At 41.4% G+C, this 19,286-nt stretch overlaps 1 protein-coding gene and 1 long non-coding RNA gene across 13 annotated transcripts in view; one reads left to right on the top strand and one right to left on the bottom strand.

Annotated features, from left to right (window-relative positions):
- PTPRG (protein tyrosine phosphatase receptor type G) overlaps window positions 1–19,286 on the top strand; it is a 767,420-nt gene that overhangs the window by 728,929 nt on the left and 19,205 nt on the right. For all 12 annotated transcript variants that reach the window (XM_081524560.1, XM_081524557.1, XM_081524554.1 and 9 more), the window contains 8 exons: window positions 3,884–3,980; window positions 9,834–9,916; window positions 10,106–10,240; window positions 11,481–11,615; window positions 13,753–13,925; window positions 15,929–16,064; window positions 16,553–16,699; window positions 18,564–18,657. In XM_081524560.1, coding sequence (XP_081380686.1) covers window positions 3,884–3,980; window positions 9,834–9,916; window positions 10,106–10,240; window positions 11,481–11,615; window positions 13,753–13,925; window positions 15,929–16,064; window positions 16,553–16,699; window positions 18,564–18,657 — 1,000 coding nt within the window. The remainder of the gene's footprint in view (window positions 1–3,883; window positions 3,981–9,833; window positions 9,917–10,105; window positions 10,241–11,480; window positions 11,616–13,752; window positions 13,926–15,928; window positions 16,065–16,552; window positions 16,700–18,563; window positions 18,658–19,286) is intronic.
- Window positions 15,655–16,694, bottom strand: LOC145519846 (uncharacterized). Its single transcript, XR_014063962.1, has 2 exons — window positions 16,522–16,694; window positions 15,655–15,974 (listed from the first exon to the last, which is right to left on the bottom strand). It is a non-coding gene; the product is annotated as an uncharacterized LOC145519846 (long non-coding RNA).

Here is a 19,286-nt window from a genome sequence, read left to right as displayed (position 1 = left end):
AAAGGAAAACTTTGTAAACCCTTATCATGAAAGAAATCATAGGTGATGAAGTTGAAGTTTTTAAGTTGAGGCTCTTATGAAGAGTGAGGAAAAAAGTGTGTTAGCCAAGTTGTACAGGAAAAAATAATTCTGTTTTATAGACCAGCTGCAGGATAATAGACACTGGGATAGTTTCTTCAGCGATGGATTGATTTTCTGGAGGGTAAGGCATACACTTGAGATAAAGACATGGATTTAGAGGAGGGTGAAGAGGCACACAGGCTTTCATAGTAAGGAAAGTTGCAGTGAAGCAGACAGCAGGAGGTCATACAGGCTGTTCAAAGGGCACTGAGTTAAAACTGTCTGGCATTGGGAAGGAGGAGGTGCATAGGTGGGGGCCCTGAAAGCCTGACTCAGGGGTTTGGAATCTCTCTAAGGGGTGTCTGAGCAAGAGAAGAACACAGGTAAGCAGCCTTTGAAGAAAACCAGTGTGGCAGTAGTGGTCGCCTGAGCAGAGGGGAGGAGAAGCCGGAAGATGGTGTGACCAGTCCCTGGTGAGGGCCAGCCCCGTGTCCGACACTCAGCAAGCGCTGCGGTCCTGACTCATACTCGTGCAGGACAGGCCCCTGAACATAGATGGGGGCTGCCTGAGCTCGGACACTAAGACTGTTATACATGCTCAGCCTAACACTTGGTCACCAGGTCCAAAATATTTCCTTCTCAGCTTGCTTCGCTGTGAAGCTGAGTAACCTGAAAGATTTCTAGATCTGTTTCGGCTATTTTTTTTTTTCCAAATTAAGTTTCTGAATGGGAGGACAGGAAGTCAGCGCGTGCCATCTCCAACTCCAGGCAGGAGGTGATGTAGCCCGTATCATCTCCAAAGAATTCTATATCTGTCAACTTGGAGTTTTCTTTTGTTTTTTCTCTTTTGGTTCATTTTTTTCAGTTATGCTTTGTTGTAGATCCCTTGTTTTCAGTTGGCTCTTCTCCGTGGTGGTGTGTCCTGGTCATTCGCATAGGATTCATTTTGAGAATTCCAGCTCTGTTATAGACACAGTAAAGTGCAAACAAGCTTAAATCTTAAACTTTTTATTTGGGTACTGACTAAGTAACTGTACTATACACATTCTATTGGCCAGTGTCACTTCAAAGGGTCTTAACACCTATTAAAATCACATTAACTTTGAAATGCCCATTCAGCTGGAGAAAAAGCACTCTAGGATCGGATGATATTATCAGCATCTACATGAACCAGGCGGAACTGCAAGGAATTACAGATGACATTATTACCCACAAGACAAAATTAGAAGGCCGTAGGCCAACCCCTTGGGTTCTCATAAAATCAGATTTAGCATTATTTATGACCATTCTTTGTTTTCTGTCATTCACATAATTGGAAAAGTGAAATAGAGGCGACAGATCAGACCAAGGGTTTTAGATAGCGCAGAGTTTGATTGGCCATATTGAATGGCCGCTGTAAACAGTACAGACAGCTGCTCCCACACAGGCTCAGCCAATTGCATTAACTGTAATAGAGGCCCCACCTCAGTCCAGTGAGTGTGGTCAGAGTCACACAATGGGAAAAAAAAATATCAATAAGGCAAATCTCCAACTCAAGTACTCAAAGCTGAAATCTCAGCACAAGATATCTAAACAGCTCAGCCCAGAAGAGGTACATGCCAAAGGTATGACCTTCAGAACCCAGGAACCAAAGCATGTCAGCTTATTTCACACATTTGTGTACAGGCTGAATTAATGTCTTCCGGAATACAAATCCACTTTCAAAGGTTTTCTGTCCCCGAAACTATTCAGAAGAGTACGCCTTGGGCTTCCAAGGCAATCCTGAATGGCAGATATTCTGAGTGCGGCTAGCATTGCTCCTGTTCCTGGAGATGTTAAAACAGCAGACTCATTAAATTACGCTCACATTTTCTGTCTATTTTAGAGAAAACAGCTAAAGGCAGCCTTCAGGCCTTTTAAACCAGCAGTCGCCAAACTGTAGGTCATAAACCATTTTAGATAGAAGAGCAGGTATCAGGGTTTATCACATTTAGTAAAAGTGAAAAAAGATAATACACTGTCATGAAATACACACTTTCTCCAGAGAGATGTGTTGAATTAATGGATGTGGCTTTTCTTTCTTTCTCTCTCTCTCTTTCTTTCCTTCTCTCTCCCCCCCTTTTTTTTTTAATATATAGTTGTGTGTATTTATTTTTGGCCGTGCTGGGTCTTCACCGCTGCACGGGCTTGTCTGTGGTTGCGGAGAGCCGGGGCCGCTCTGCGTCCTAGTGCTGTGGCTTCTCTCGGTGTGGCTCCCCGGCTCTGGAGTGCGGTAGCTGTGTGCACAGGTTTAGTTGCTCCATGGCATGTGGGATCCTCCCAGACCAGGGATCAAACCCATGTCGCCTGTATTGGCAGGCAGGTTCTTTACCGCAGAGCCACCTGGGAAGCTCCCTCTTTTTCTTCCTTTTGTTCTTTCTCATTCTTCCTTCCACTGGGAATGCCTCCAATTCTGAAAAATGGAGTGTACATCCTCCAGGAATCAGGTGTCTGTGAATATGGTTTTGAATATTTAGTGACCTGTTGTTTTTTGCCTTGGTTCTTTGATCATGGTGAGCGCCTCATAAGTACTTTGTGAATATAAAAGACAGCCGGCTCCTTATTGGTTTCATTGTGCATGGTGAACATGCTGTGGACGCCGTCCACACTTGCCCTGCAGCTCCTTTGTGAAGAAAAGTCTGCACACTCGTAAACTCCTCGTTACATCTGTCACATGTGAAAGGTTTTTCCTGATCCCCTCATGTCACTTTGCCCTGCTCTTTGTCGCAGCTGTGCACTGCAAATGACTTCCTTTATTAGTTAGCGCCAGTGGTTTCTTGGGATTTGAAGCATATGGTGTAGAAAAATTTGGCTTTTTAGCAATCTTTTATTAGGCTAATGGATAATGTTTCTATCCATGGCAAAGATAATAGGAGAGTTGCTTCTCCCACGGCTGTTTTTCTAAAGAAGGATCATGTAAATGGAGTTAAAATTAGTGCATCAGAGCCTTACATGGGTAAGTCAGATATGACAGCTTTTAGGTTCTATTAGTGTCATTTCGGGGTTTCCCAGGTATCACTGGTGATAAAGAACCTGCTTGCCAATGCAGGAGACATAAGAGACACGGGTTCGATCCATGGGTCAGAAAGATTCCCTGGAGGAGAGCATGGCAACCCTTTCCAGTATTCTTGGCGTGGAGAATCCCACAAACAGAGGAGCCTGGTGGGCTACAATCCATGAGATCACAAAGAGTCGGATACGACTGAGGCTACTTGGCACACACACGCGCACACTGTCATTTCAGGGCTGAGGGTAGTCACTTTGTAGTCTGTTACAAAACAAGGCTGTGAGGACCATAATATAAGCATATTGCAAATCACGATGGAGATTATTCTTCTGTCTGGAATATTCCTGTTCATCTTTTTAAGACCCAGGCGAATTATCTCCCATCTAAACCTTCCTCTGTGTTCCTATCCATTTCTTCAGGCCTCTCTTCTACTAATCACATTTGACTATCATCATGTTTTTATATGTTTTTCTCACCCATTTGACTGCAGCATACTCAAAAAGATACTATTTCTGTAATCCCCATGCCTAGGTCAGATCTGGAATAAAATGGATGGTTGATGAATTAGCAAAGAATGAAATCCTTTTATTTTGTTTTCATCCTTCATACATTTGTTATGAATATGTTAGTGTTCATTTCTGAAGCTGAATTTGGGGAGGTGATGGTGGCCGGTGACTGGGCAGTGAGTAAAGGCTCTGGGCTTTTGGATGTTTGTAGTTTCTTTCTTTCAGCTATTGTTCAGCATCTAAAAGCATGTCTAAAAATCTTGGTAATCTCCCTGTTTATTTCCCTCTCTAGGAAGTCCAGCGCTGCACGGCTGATATGAACATCACTGCAGAACATTCCAATCATCCAGATAACAAGCACAAAAACAGATACATCAATATTTTAGCATGTGAGTAATAAACTTTAAACTATCTTCAACTGCAAGGGAATGAAATCTTCCTGCCGGCTCATTACACTTGCAAGTTAACCTCTCATTGTCCTGTCTTCTTCAACAATGTATAAGAAGAAGTGGGGACATCCTCTGCCCTCTTGGTGTTTCATGAAGCTGTCAGATCTCTGCTGTCATAATCAGGCGATAGAAGGAAATGTTGTGAGCTTTACTGTTTTTACATGAAGTGATTTCATATCCAGCATTGGGAACCAAACTTGAACGTCATGTGGTTATCCTAACATTGTTTTTAACCAGTGAGAGCCAAGCCTTTTAATGCAAATGGAAATACTGAGAGCTGCATCGAGGAAGGTGAATTTCAGAGCAGTCTTTCAAAGATTAGGTAATTGGTTTAGTCCAGTCCTTGTGGCCTATGTGTTTAGCCCTGTCCAAAACATTTGCATGGCCATGAGTACCTTGGAAGTTTAGGAGCAAATAAATACAAGTTCTTACAGAGCTTTGGCTGCTAGGAGGACAGGCCACTTCTGTGGCTGGAAGGCCACTTTTCACAGACACTGAGACTTGACTCACTGGCTGAAAATACACACTTTGATATTAGGGCAGGAGCACAGATGTTTATGGTTAACGTATACTATGATGAGGAACACAGTACATACAATTTCATGTAATAGTGCGTGTAAAGTTACACACGACTGTAGATAGATTTTTAATAATACGTTAGTGAGATATAATTTATATAACATACACAATTCACCCATTTTAAAGATAATTTGATTTTAAATTTAATTTTAATGGTTTTTAGTATAGTCAAAGAGTTGTACAACCATCACCACTATCTAATTTTAGAATATTTTAATCACCCGAACATGAAACCCCTTATCCATGAGCAGTCACTTCTAATTTCTCCCGCTCCCAAGTCCCTAAAGACCACTTACCTACTTTCTTTCTCTGTGTATTTGCCTATTCTGAGTATTTCATATAAATGGAATCATACTATACGTGCCGTTTGATCTGGCTGCTTCTCCTCAGCATGATGTTGTTAAAACGTACACGTGGCATTGCTTTTATGCCTGAATAATACTTCATAGTATAGATATACCATATTTTGTTTATTAATTTCTCATTTGGTGGACATTTCAGTTGTTTCTACTTTGTCATTAATAATGCTGCTATGAACATTTGTGTATAAGGTTTTATATAGACATCTATTTTCAGTTCCCTGGGGTGTATACTTAGGAATAGAATTACCTAGGTCATGTGGTAACTTTATGTTTAATATTTTAAGGAACTGCCCAACTGTTTACCAAAGTGGCTGCACCATTTTACATTCTCAGCAGCAATATAGGCAGGTTCTAGTAGTTCCACATTCTTGCCAACACTTGTTATTTTGTTTTTTTTTTTTTCTGATAATAGCCATCCTAATGAGCTTAAAGTGGTATCTCACTGTAGTTTTAGTTTTGATTGGCATTTCCCAATGATTAGTGATGCTGAACATTTTTTCATGTGTCTATTGCCCACCTTTCTGTCTTTTTTAGAGAAATGTCTATTTAGATCCTTTGCTCATTTTTTTATTTGTTTACTCATCTTTCTATTGTTGAATTCTTTAAATATTCTAGATACAACTATCTTATATATATAATTTGCAAATATTTTCTTACATTCTGTGTGTCATCTTTTCACTTCCTTGATAATGTCCTTTGAAGTACCAAATTTTAAAACTTTGGTGAAACCCAGTTTGTTTGTTTTTTTTTCCTCTTTTGTTTCCTGTACTCTTGTGGTCATATGTAATGAAGCAGTGCCTAATCCAAGATCGTAAATATATACCTTTTTTTTTTTTGTCAGCATCCACTGGTCTTAGCTCTTACATTTAGGTCTTTGACCCATTTGAGTTAATTTTTGTAAACAGTGTGAGGTAGGGGTCCAGCTTCATTCTTCTGTATGTTAATTTCCAGTTGTCTCAGCACCATTTTTTAAAAAGTTTCTTTTTTCTCCCCATTGAGTTGTCTTAAGCACTCCACAGAAAATCAGTTGACCATAAGTGTGAGGGTTTATTTCCATACTTTCATTTCTTTTCCACTGATCTGTATGTCTGTTTTTACGTCAGTGTCACACTGTCTTGATTTCTGACTGACCATGGCTTTGTAATACGTTTTGAAATTGGAAACTGTGAATCCTTCAACTTTGGTCTTCTTTGTCGAGATTCTTTTGGCTATTTTGGATCCTTTGTTTTTCATATGAATTTCAGGATCTCCCTATTACTACAAAAAGTGTAGGGGGATTTTAATACAGATTATGTTCATTCTGTAGACTGATATGGGGAACACTGCCATGTTAACAGAATTGGGTCTGCCAATTTATGAAGATAGGGCATCTCCCATTTATGTAGGTCATCTTTTATTTCTTTCAGAAGTGTCTTATAATCTGTATGTTAACAAGTATCAAGCTTTCATTAAATATATTTCTAAGTATATTATTCTTTTGCATGGAATTGTTTCCTTGGTGTTTTCAGACTGTGGATTGATTTTTGTATGCTGACCTTGTATCTTACCAACTTGACTGAACTTACTTATTAGTTCTAACAGTTGTTTAACACTTACTTCTTATCTTTTTAGTCATAGCCATCCTAACAGGTATGAGATGCACATTTCCCTGAAGATTGGTGATGGTTGAGCTCCTTTTCATGTGCCTACTGGCCATCTATATATCTTCTTTGGGAACGTGTATATTTAGGTTCTCTGCCCGTGTTTTAATCGATTGCTGGTTTTGCTAGCTATTGATTTGTATGAGTTCTTTTTATATTTTGCTTACCAACCCCTTACCAGATATATGATTTACAAATACTTTCTCCCATTCAGCAAAGCTTCCTTTTTCTTTTGTTGATGCTTTCTTTTGCTGTACAGAAAGCTTTTTAGTTTGATGTGGTCCCACCTGTTTATTTTTGCTTTTGTTGCTTTTGGTGTCAGAATAAAAAAAAAATCACTGCCAAGACCTATGTCAAGGAGCTTTCTTCTCTGTTTTCTCCCAGGAGTTTTATGATTTCAGGCCTTAAATTCAGTTTCAATCCATTTTGACTTAATTTTTATGTATATTGTAATATAGTATTCCAGTTTTGTTCTTTTGCATATGACTGCCCATTTTTCCCAGCCCTACTTATTGAAGAGACTGTCCTTTCCCCATCTTGTGTTCTTGGCTTGTTCGTCACAAATCAATTGATGGTATATGTGTGGGTTTATTTCTGGACTCTCTTACCTGTTTCACTGATATATGTATCTGTCTTTATGCAAGTATGTTTCAAATTATTGTAGCTTTGTAATATAGTTTGAAACCAGGGGTGTGATGCCTCCAGCCTTGTCCTTCTTTCTCAAGATTGCTCTGGCTGTTGGAGTTCTTTTATGGTTCCATACACGTTAGGATTGTTTGTTCTATTTCTGCGGAAAGCAGCTTTGGAATGTTGATAGGGGTTGCACTGAATCTGTAGATTGATTTGGGTAATATGGACATGTTAACAGTAGTAATTCTTCTAGTCCATCCATGAGCATAGCATATCTTTCCATTTATTTGTGACTTCAGTTTCCTTTTAGTGTTCTAAGAGTTTTCAACATACAGGTCTTTCACCTCCTTAGATAAGTTTATTCCTAGGTATTTTCTTCTTTTTGAGACAATAATAAATGAGATTGTTTTCTCAGTTTATCTTTCTGATAATTCATTCTTAGTGTACAGAAATTCAGTAGATTTCTGTATATTGATTTTGTATGTTGCAACTTTACTAAATTCATTTATTAGTTCTAACAGTTTTTTCATGGAGTCTTTCACGGTTTTCTATATATAATGTCATGTCATCTGCAAATGGTGACAGTTTTACTTCTTCCTTTCAGTTTGGATGTTTTTCATTTCTTTTTCTTGCCTAAATGCTCTGGCTAGGACTTCGAGTACCATGACAAATAAAAACGGCAAGAATGGACATCCTTGTCTTGTTCCCAATCTTAGAGGGGAAACTTCCAGCTTTTCATCGTTGAGTATGATGTTAGCTGTGGACTTGTCTTATATGACCTTAGGGTTTCTATGTACAACCTCATGTCATCCGTGAGTGTAGTTTTACTCCTAGAAAAAGTTTTAAAAGAACTAAAAGTCATGTTTTAATATGAGTATTTGTTTCAGTTATCTGAGAGAATGAGGAGGAGGAGAAAAAGAGAACAAGGAAGAAGAATCAAACTTTTCTTTTCTCTCCAGTCTTTGGATGGACTGACTCAGGCAGCATTTGTTGACCAACTCAGTCAAGGCTCACCTCCCTGAGATTATGAGGACTTGTCCTTCTACAGACCTCATTTCTGGCCATAGAAGTCAGGCAGAGATCTTAACATATATATGCCTCACATATGCCCACATCACTCTCTCCACGATGGCAACCTCTACTTCTAGGGACCTCACTGCCTTAGCTAAAAGTATGTGGCAAAGAGGGAGGAAGTCAGACCAACTCAAGGGTCATCATATTTTGCCAGAAAACTGCCATTTCTGGTTAGATGTGTTTGTACTTTCACAAGTTACTTGAGGTATAATGGTCAGAAATGTAAATTAGGTGTTTTATTTTCACAAGTTCAGAGAGTTAGGTTTTCATACTATCTTGGCTACTTGGTCAGATTCTGGGCACATCACCCATCACTTTGGCCTTCCCCTGTATTAATACTTCCATATAGCAGAGAATGGCATGGAAATATCATGGAACAAGTAGAATTAGCCCATGGATGTGCTGGATACACAATATAGGAAGAGCATTTTCTCATGGAACCATCACAGCTTTCAAAGCAGACGTGTATGCCACCTCCAGTACTTATCTTTTTTAGCCAGTCTTTTACTTTTTTGATTGACTATGAAGGATGCAACTTGAGTATGTGTTTTTATTTGTCAGCCTGTGAAATAACAATATAATGCTACAAAGAGTTTTAATCCAGAAGCCTTAGGAGAATATTTTCATGTGGGGCCCCTGTTTAGACGCAACAGGCAGCCCCTGTTTAGATTCACAGCAGTCTGTGCACTTCTCAGCACAAAAGCAGTTCAGAGTTCAAGAATGTGGAGGGCTTTCCAGAAGTGCATGATGTAGTCTGAGGTCAGTAGTGTCCATGCTAATCCACTCATTGGACTTCTTTTCGAACTAGCTTTTTATGGTCATTATTATAAATAGAAATGTAAATCAGCTTTTGCCCATTCTCTTTCTAGCGAGGGGGGGAAAAAAAAGTATGACCTCAGCTTTCTTCTGTTTGTTACCTTATAAATACAAGCTCCTTCTGTTGGACAACCAGAGGCACCTATCAGCACTCACCTTTTGTTCACAGGCAAAGGTTAAGTGGGTCTTGAATCTGATCATGGGCTTCAGATGCCTGCAGTGAGGTTACTCTGAGAAGCAAGCTCCAGTTCCCTCAGTTACTCAGGGTCTGCTGGGGTGGGTGGGGAGTCCAGCTGAGTGGCATCTCCTAAAAATTGATGTTCTGGACTTGATACAATAATCACCTTTTTATATCTGTATCAATGGAGAGGGGATGGAACAAAGGCAATCAAAGATCTTGGAAACTTGTTTTAAAATGTAGGATAAGGGAATTTCAGAGGGTTGCATCTTGAATCGTTTTACATAAACTGATAAGGACCAACATTTGCATTGCATACCAGCACGTACAGGTCAGAGCATGGAGATGGGCTCGAATGCTGTAGCTTTGACGCTTTAGTTGTTCTTCTGCCAAAAGGTTTCCCGGGGCACTCTGGGAGATGCCATGTTGCCTCTTTGTTGTGTGCTTTAGAATGCTGCTAGTTTTTGAATCATACATTTTGTTTTTGCTTTTTTTCCTTTCTTACCCTCTATAGATGATCACAGTAGGGTGAAGTTAAGACCTTTACCAGGAAAAGACTCTAAGCACAGCGACTACATTAATGCAAACTATGTCGATGTAAGTCAGAAATGTTTTCCTAAACCTGTTTCTGATAAATGGAGAGTGCTGCTGAGACAGTTGAATGTGTTTCCGTACTGCACGGAGCTTTCATGAAAAACACAGCCTGTTCAGTATGGAAGGCGCTTGAATTATTAACCGGCCTGTGGTACTGCTTTCATCTTACTGTGTGCTGTGTCATCTTTGAAGGGTTACAACAAAGCGAAAGCCTACATCGCCACCCAGGGACCGTTAAAGTCCACGTTTGAAGACTTCTGGAGGATGATTTGGGAACAGAACACTGGAATCATTGTCATGATTACGAACCTTGTGGAAAAAGGAAGAGTAAGAATTTTTACTCGTGTACCTTCATTCAAAAAATTACTTGTGGAGTGTCTGCTGTAGGGCAGAAACTTGATAAGGCCAAAAGAGAGAAATGAGAAGTGTCCTCCATGCCAGGAAAGTGGGCACTTATCAGAGTGGATTAAACATGATGATCAAGGTGAACAGGGTATCTTTAGGTGTTAATCTGTCTTTCTCAAATAGATTAGCAATACATTTATAAGTCTTTTTAAAAAGATGAATAAGGTATTAATTAGGAGGATGCTGCAAAATGCATGGACGTATTCTATAGTACAGGTAACTTTTTAAAAAGCTAATGTTTGAGGTGAGATTTAAGCAATGAAAGAGAAGGCAGAAGAGTCACACAGACGTGAAAAGAGAAGGAAGGACATTCTAAGTACAGTGGAAAGAAAGACAGAAGTAGGGATGGTGGAAGACACACAGTATATCAAGGAACTACTAGTAGTTCAAATCCAGGGGAGTAAAAACTGCTTAAACACCTTGACCATCCCTAAGGGAATCTTTTTTTAAGATGATGAGTCATATTTTAACTTTATCGGATTTTGAACTTACATTAGATATTAATTAATTAATGGACTGGAATAGAGTAAGGTTCCAGGCTCTAGTCCGTTACTCAGGATCACCACTGCCTCACTTCATGGAGTCAAAATTGGTGACCAGTTTTTAACATGGAGGCTCTCACAGTTACAAGAGACTCTCCTTTCCCCCCCACTTAGTGTATTTAGCCACATGTGGTATGGCCTGTCAGATCTTAGTCCCCCAGTGAGGGATCTGACCTGCACCCCGGCATTGCAAGTGCAGAGTGCTAACTACGGGACCACCAGGGAAGTCCCACAAGAGACTTTCTTTTACCTGTGAATGCAGGCCAACCTCCCAAATGATACTTAAACTTCCTTGGTAACATAGCCTACCCACATTTCGTATTGGTCGAATATACAGGACTTTTCTTAGACCCTCTTTCAAGTACATTATGAGATGCAGGATGGTCACAAATAGTAGGCCCATTCGTCACATGATCTAGCCCCCGCGTGTCCTGAGATGAACCTCTTCAGGGGTCGCAGCTGCCTGCAAGGACTTCAGCCCATTCATTCCTGATTTAGTCAGCCACATGGTGATAGTACCTGTGTTTCAGCACTGCCATTTGAAACCACAGTACCAACAGTGGAATTGTGGTAGCGACTGCAGTTGTAATTTACAACTTCTTTAAAAATCTTTTTTGCAGCGAAAATGTGATCAGTATTGGCCCACAGAGAACAGTGAGGAGTATGGAAACATTATTGTCACCCTGAAGAGCACAAAAGTACACGCCTGCTATACTGTCCGTCGTTTCTCAGTCAGAAATACAAAAGTGAGAAAGGTATTGAAGGGGCTGGGTGGGCTGCCAGGGCGTCTCTTTTTAAACTAGTATGAAAATCACTGTGCGACCAAGGCCAACTCTCATAACCAACTTTTTTTTAAAAAAGTATTTTTGAAACATTTTTTCACAACTCTTTTGATTGACATCAGTGTATGGTGTGAAAGATATTGGCAAAGCACATAATAGAATTTAACTGGCCTGATTGAGTTCTTTAATCTCCTCATGAAGGAGGCTTCATTTGGAGTGGGGGAGGGACCAAAGGTCCTCTGAGGTTTTGATAACCAGCAAATATGGCAGCATCTGTTTGGTAATTTAGCTTTTTAAATCTAATTTTCTGACAGCTTTAAAGCACTGTTTCCCAAAGTGTGTCCCAAGGAATACTAGCCCTGCAATATGCTTGCAAAACTCAAGTTCTGTGATTCAGTAAGTGTGGAAAATGAGTGCTACATGAGCCTGAATTCTCCCTTGCAAATTTACAAGGAAAGCAAGTGCCCAGAGTGCCAGAGTGAGGAGACTGATGGAACCTTGTCGTGGTTCCTCATGTGATTTAACAAGAATAGAACTATTACCATCCTGCGAATCACACTTGTGGAAACGCCACTTTCAAGTTTTCTCAGTTTCTCTTGTTGAAAATCCACTGTCCCATTGAGACTCTAGATCACTCTAGCAGTACTAAGAACTCAGGACAGATGCTCGTTAGGACATTGTGGGGTGTTACTTACTCTGTGGAGGCTTAGGTAGGCAGCTCTTGGTAGCAGTGGCTCCTCATTTATTTTTCTAGGCTTGGACATCTTTGGGAACGTGATAAAACTGTCTGCCCCAGAAGAACTCACATTTACTCAGGTTTTTATATACAATTTCAGTGGCTCTGAAGCCCATTCATGGTCCAAGGTTAACAGTCCTTTCCATGCATAGTTTTCTTTCTAAGAATAGCAGAAGTATTATATATGAAAATCAGTAGCACTGTCTTTATTTGTGTTCTCTATACCAGAGCTGTTAGTTGGTTCAAGCTAACCGATAACCAGTTTATACTCATGAAGTATAATGTCCATTAGTCATGGAAACACCTCAGGTATTTAAATGTGGCCCACTTAGTGTTATTTTAGAAATAGCTTAAGTCAGAGCAGGATGTCAAATAGGAATGCCAGGTGTTTTGCACACTGACAGTAGTAACTGAAAATGAGGAAGGAAAAGGAGAGATAACTAGAAAATTAATAATCAAAGACATCTAAGCCCCATAGCACAGGGCCAAGCACGCTACAATGTTCAGTGTCGATGGATTAATGACCCTGAGTCATCAAAAAAATTTTTTTTAATTTTACAAGTATTGGTAATAATAATGTAAAAAAACATATCATAGCAACTGATCTATTTGAGGAAGATTGTCAACCAAAGTGGTTGAAATGTAAAAAGTTCAGCCGCTTATAACTCTAAAAAATTCATTTTGAAAGGGACAGATAAATTGACTGTTGCCTTGGACTCTAGAGGTTGAGAAAGATCTTCCCCACACTTCCTGGAGGTTGCACAGCACGCGCCCTGGGGCTCCTAAAGGATCAGCCTGGCCAGTGGAGAAGGAATGGGAGTCTTGGCACAGTCAGAGGATCTGGGGCAGGAAGTCAGGAAATGGAAGTTGTTGTTTAGTTGCTAAGTCATGTCAGACTCTTTGCGACCCCATGGATTGCAGCCCGCCAGGCTCCTCTATCCGTGGGATTTCCCAGACAAGAATAACTGGAGTGGGTTGCCATTCCCTTCTCCAGGGGATCTTTCTGACCCAGAGATAGAACCCCGTGTCTCCTGCAGGTGGATTCTTTACCGCTGAGCCATCAGGGAAGCACTTAGGAAACAGAAATCTTGTAGGCAAATTACTGAGCTCTGTGGATAGGTGCAGATCCAGAAAAATGAAATACGAAACATTCATTCTTGGTGTAGAATGAAACCATATTCTCTTCTATCAGGTATCTGAGCCTTCTCATCAGGCTGGGTTATGTCCTCATTTGTGGCCTGAGAGGACCACAGAGAGGATATCAGCAGTTGGAGGGAATGAGAACAGAAGTTGTGATTCCTGCCGTCCTGACAGCATCTTCATCTAGCATGCCCACTCTCGGCTTAAAAACATCCTTTCTTGCCTTTCTCTTAGGGTCAGAAGGGAAATCCCAAGGGGCGGCAGAATGAACGCGTAGTGATCCAGTACCACTACACACAGTGGCCCGACATGGGGGTTCCGGAGTACGCCCTCCCGGTCCTGACCTTCGTGAGGAGGTCCTCGGCAGCCCGCACGCCGGAGACGGGCCCTGTGCTGGTGCACTGCAGGTGAGCCAGGGTTGTGGGCCCCGTGAACTGGAGCCGCTGTGGCCCTGCCGCTGCTTTGTGTGACACAGAAAGAGAGTCTTCCACCCAAAACTGGGACCAGTGAGACTTGTGAGGGTTCCAGGAGGTCACTGTGGTCCTCTAACAGTAAGAAAGCAGCTGCTGCTTGTGAGCGTAAAACAGAATGAACTCTCTCTTAGAGGATGAGTCTCCGGTTTTTATAACACCATCTCATTATTGATAAAATCCAGTGTTATAAGGCAATTGTTGGTAGCTCCTAATATATAAAAACCTTAAACACAAGTTTAGAACTTCCCACACTAGAAACTTTGAGGCTTTTTTTTTTTTGGTTTGGTTTTTAATTTTTATTGAAGTATAGTTGCTTTAGAGTGCTTGTTTTTGCTGTACAGCAAAGTGAATCAGCTATATACATATATCCCGTTTTTGGGGATTTCCTTTCCATTTAGGTCACCACAGAGCATTGAGGAGCTTTTGAGTTTTTGAATATGGCTTTTCTGTAGGGTTTCTCCAAAGAATAGTATTTATTTTCTGGGTGCAAGGCTTTGAGCTTATAGGTACTATATAAAATACCTTTGTAAAGCACATATAAAGCCTGTTTCCCCTTCTAAACTACCTTAAACAACCTTAGTCAATAGTAACGTTAATGCTCAGTTGTGTCCGACTCTGCAACCCCATACCCTCCAGGCTCCTCTGCCCATGGGGTTTCTCAAGCAAGAATACTAGAGTCGGTTGCCATTTCCTTCTCCAGGGGAATCTCCCCGACCCAGCGATCAAACCCCATGTCTCTTGTGTCTCTTGTATTGGCAGGCAGATTCTTTACGCTGAGCCACCTGGAGATCAACCTCAGCTGGTGGTTTAAAAATGCTTTTACTGTATTTATTTATTGAAGGATAATTGCTTTGCAGAATTTTGTTGTTTTCTGTCAAACCTCAACATGAATCAGCCATAGGTATACATGTATCCCCTCCCTTTTGAACCTCCCTCCCACCTCCCGCCCCATCCCACCCCTCCAGGTTGATACAGAGCCCCTGTTTGAGTTTCCTGGGCCACACTGGATTGCTTGGTTTTGGCGTTCAGACAGATGTTGCTGCTTCTGTGATGCATGTTACATGGCTGCACAGCTTCAGGCGCCCACAGAGCAGCAGGAGTTGGAACCTGTCTTCTGTTCAGAGCACCACAAGAATGCTCCATTTTTACTAATCCATTTACAGTCACTAAAATAGAGGAGAAAGTCTCCCAGAGAGCTTGTGTATCGGCAGAGCTGTGCCAGACGGGGAACCTGCTAGGCGGATGGGGACAGAGATTCTGCCAAAAAGAAGTTTGTTGTTCAATATGGCAGAACTCAGGTCTCCCTGGGATGTTTTGTTTTTCTGAAATAACAGTTAGGATGTGGGATTAAAGAGGCCAGCTTTTCCAGGTGGGCTCTTCCTAGTCCACCTCTGGATTATGAAAGGAAAGGATCCTTTTCAACAGGAACTTTCCAGTACTGAGCCCACTGGGTGGTCTGGTGAGCAGAAAGTGGGTGTGTTGAAAGGATGATGGGCTCCCCCAGGATCACTGGGGGAGTGGGAGGGCCAGGTGATGCCTCCGTGGAAGTGGTTCGGGTGTGCGCACGCGGCTGCCAGGAGGAGGGGTGCCTTGGGCTCCCCGGCATCATGGACTTAGATCCTTTTGCTTGAGCTACAAGGAAGGCCAAGAAAGCTCATCTGTAGCTTATATATATATTTTATTTATTTTTAAGTATACATAGTCTCTATTTTCATACAAGGTATGAAGGTAGTCTTCCCTCCTCATCAAGACTTGAGGGAGGAAGAATTCTCTTGTCGTTTGTGGATACTCTCCATACATCATACCCTGCGCCAGGTCCCCTGAACAACAGGGTTATCCTCAGGGCCTTAGAGGTTCGGAGGATGGTTTCTGCAGTCTGCACTTCATGCCAGGGTCGAGCAGCAGGTGTGCTAGGAGAGCATCTGCCTTTCTTCCAGCGCTGGTGTGGGCAGGACAGGCACCTACATCGTCATTGACAGCATGCTGCAACAGATAAAAGACAAAAGCACAGTCAACGTCCTGGGATTCCTGAAGCATATCAGGACTCAGCGCAACTACCTCGTCCAGACTGAGGTGAGCAGAGACTCGGCTGCCCCTGTGGTGTTTCCGTGCGCTGGAACGGAAGGGTGAAGGAGCGTCAGCAGACAGGGCTGGGAGAAGTCTACAGGGGTTTGGATTGGAAGACGTCCTGACCAGGATATCTGGTTGTTCCCCACTTCTGTGTGGATGTGAAATGAAGCTGGGACACTGTACCCAGTGCTGTGTATTCGTTGCTCTGGGAGTTTACACATTGTCTGGCATGAGAGGATGGTTCTAAAGCCCTTCAGTGAACACGCGTTTCCCCATTCCATGTTCGGGGCATGGTGTGGAGTACAGAACTGAAGTCAACACAGTCTCTGCCCTCAAGTCGCTTCTGGTGGATTAGGAAGTCAGTACTGAGGGAATTCACGGAGAGGTCCCTGCCAGGGGAAGAGCTCCCTGAAGGTAGATTTCCTGCAGGAAACAGAGGTGGTACCCCGTCACAGCTCACCTCGCTGACCGTCATGTCCTCTGTCTTTTAGGAGCAGTACATTTTCATCCACGATGCCTTGTTGGAAGCCATTCTTGGAAAGGAGACTGAAGTGTCTTCCAGTCAGCTGCACAGTTACGTTAATAGCATCCTCATACCAGGAGTAGGAGGCAAGACACGACTGGAAAAACAGTTCAAGGTACTGCTTTGAAGACATTTCTTTGGGCAAAAAGCAAGGAGGTAAAGAAGTGCGTTGAGTTTAGGGGTCATGTCGCTTTTGCATGAATGTTTAGACTGAGATGGATGGGTTTGTGTACTCCTCTGAGATGTAATACATGGGAAAATCAAGCTGCGACTTGTTTGTACGCATCTGAGTAGAGAGAGTGCCGTGCTATATTATTTTCTTCTGTGCAGTTTACAACTTTATTTGACCGTAAACACTTGCCCCTGGCCACAATGACATAATATGTTGTTGGTTGTTCCAATCAAGAAAAAAAAAATCCCCTGTATTTTTTCCTGACCTAATTTATCTTACCCTTAAGAAGAACGGCTATTTGTTGACATTATCTTAAAAGCTGAGGTCTTTGAAAGACTATCCTAGTAGATGATTTAGACACTAAAAAAGACTTACTAAGCAATACTAGAGAAAAGGTTAATTTTTCCTAAATGGGGTTTTTTTCTCTTTGATAGGGGCACATGGTGTGAAGACAGTTAGGGTTATATGGAGTTGAGTGAAATAAGGTGAAAAAAGAGAGACTGTAAGAACTATTACAGTAATTAAGGTCAGAGCAACTCAGCCATCTCAAAAGTACTGAAAGCCTATTTAGTAGTCTCTCATTAGACTTTAAAAATCTGTCTTTTTTGCACATTGTTCTGTTTCTCATTTTGTGTCAAGATAAAAAGAATGAGATGACTCACTGCAGTTTTCATTTTCATGGTAAAACTTTCAGCAGACACTGAAAGCTTCCTTTGAATCTCAGCTGAAGAAATGAGGCTGTCAAGCAAATGATAACAAGTGATATGAAATGAAAAATTAATTTCACCAGGTTCAGTCATAACAACTTTACATTTCCAGGTCTCCTTTTATAATGTCCTACCCACTCTAAAAACCATTAAGTTAATTAATAGTGAGGACATAGTAACTTATTTTGAATGTTGAACATGAATTCTTAAAACATTAATATTTCTTTTTTTAAAAAAATTATTTTTTATTGGGGCAGAGCCAGTTAACAATGTTGTGATAGTTTCAGGTGGACAGCAAAGGGACTCGGCCGTATACAGACATGTATCCATTCTCCCGCAGGCTCCCCTCCCGTCCAGGCTGCCACGTAACACTGAGCTCCACAGTAGCTCCTTGTTGGTTATCCATTTTAAATATAGCAGTGTTAAGTACCAATATTTTTAAAATTCTGACCTTTGTTTCTGAAACATTTGTTTATACCTTGTTTCAAAAAATTCATCAAAGGAGGCCGGGTTGTTTGTTCTTTTACAGGTGTAGAACTTACCTAGAAAGAAAACACAGGAAACAGAAACTCAGGCTGCCTCCAGGGCACTGGGCAGGGCAGCTGTGAAGCATGTAGAGCAGGAGACCGTTCCCACACACTCTAGTAGAGAGTATACGGGAAAACCCACATAAATTCAATAAATCCAAAGAATTCATTCAGCAAATCCATGTTAATTCAATAAATACTGCTTACATGGAGCCTGGGGTCAAGAAGCCTAAGGCCTAAAAGTAAGTAAAACAAGATGCCATCCACCGAGACAGTTGAGGAAAGTACCACTAGTGAGACACCAAGTGTTCTTAGGGTGCAAACATGTTTAAAAGCCGTTAGTTACCTGATTATTGGCATTTTTGGCCAGATCATCAAGCAGATACTATCAATTACAGCTTTGTTTTTGTTCTGTTGTCTTTCCCAGCTTTATTGAGATAGAATTCTAAGTTTAGGGGACACAAGGTATGATTTGATGTTTATGTACGTACTGAAAAATGTTTGCCACAGTAAGTTAACACGTGCACAGTTATGGTCCTTTGAATGAGGATGAAAATGTCGCTTTTCTTTCAGCTGGTCACACAGTGCAATGCAAAATATGTGGAATGCTTCAGTGCTCAGAAAGACTGCAACAAAGAAAAGAACCGAAACTCTTCAGTCGTGCCAGGTAAGATCTTAACATCAGTTTGACTTGACTGTGTTTGGTTTTCCTTGAGATTTTATGTGTCAGGTAAAGAGGCAGCCACCACCACGGGCAAAAGTTATACTTAGGACAAACAGAACAGATGAGAGGGGTGGCTGTCAGCACCAGGAACTTGCTGTGTCTATGGGACAAGAAATCTAGCTTCAGTTCACCTCGAGATTCAAGAGTTAGGTTATTTCTACCATGTCTTAGCTTAAAACCCTAAAAAGAAAAGTCATTATCACTGTGGCATGAATGCTCTCTTAAAATAGAGAGTCCCGGATTAATCTGTCCAACTGGAACTACATTATTAAATTATCCTGTTAACTGAGACCAAGACACTTGCTAGGTGGTGACCGGTAGGTAAGTCCCTCTGGACTCAGCAGAGGATATTGTGTGTATGCTGTAGACACAGACATGGGGAATCGGTGGAGAGAGTCTCTTGATTAAAAAAGGCCAAGATTTGCTACGTGCTTCATGAACAGAAAGACAGAGGTAAGGGGATACAGAAGAACAGAGCACGCTATGTTGGTCTAATTGTAGGAACATCAAACCAGGGTCAACAGTGATCTTAACTCCTCTTTTGTCTCTAGCTTCTTCGTGACCTGTCTCCC

This window comes from Giraffa tippelskirchi, chromosome 9 (genome assembly GCF_054371585.1).
Source record: "Giraffa tippelskirchi isolate mGirTip1 chromosome 9, T2T-mGirTip1v1.2.pri, whole genome shotgun sequence".
NCBI classification, from domain to species: domain Eukaryota; kingdom Metazoa; phylum Chordata; class Mammalia; order Artiodactyla; family Giraffidae; genus Giraffa; species Giraffa tippelskirchi.
Note: the sequence above shows the minus strand (reverse complement) of the source record. Positions and strands in the feature narration are given on the sequence as shown.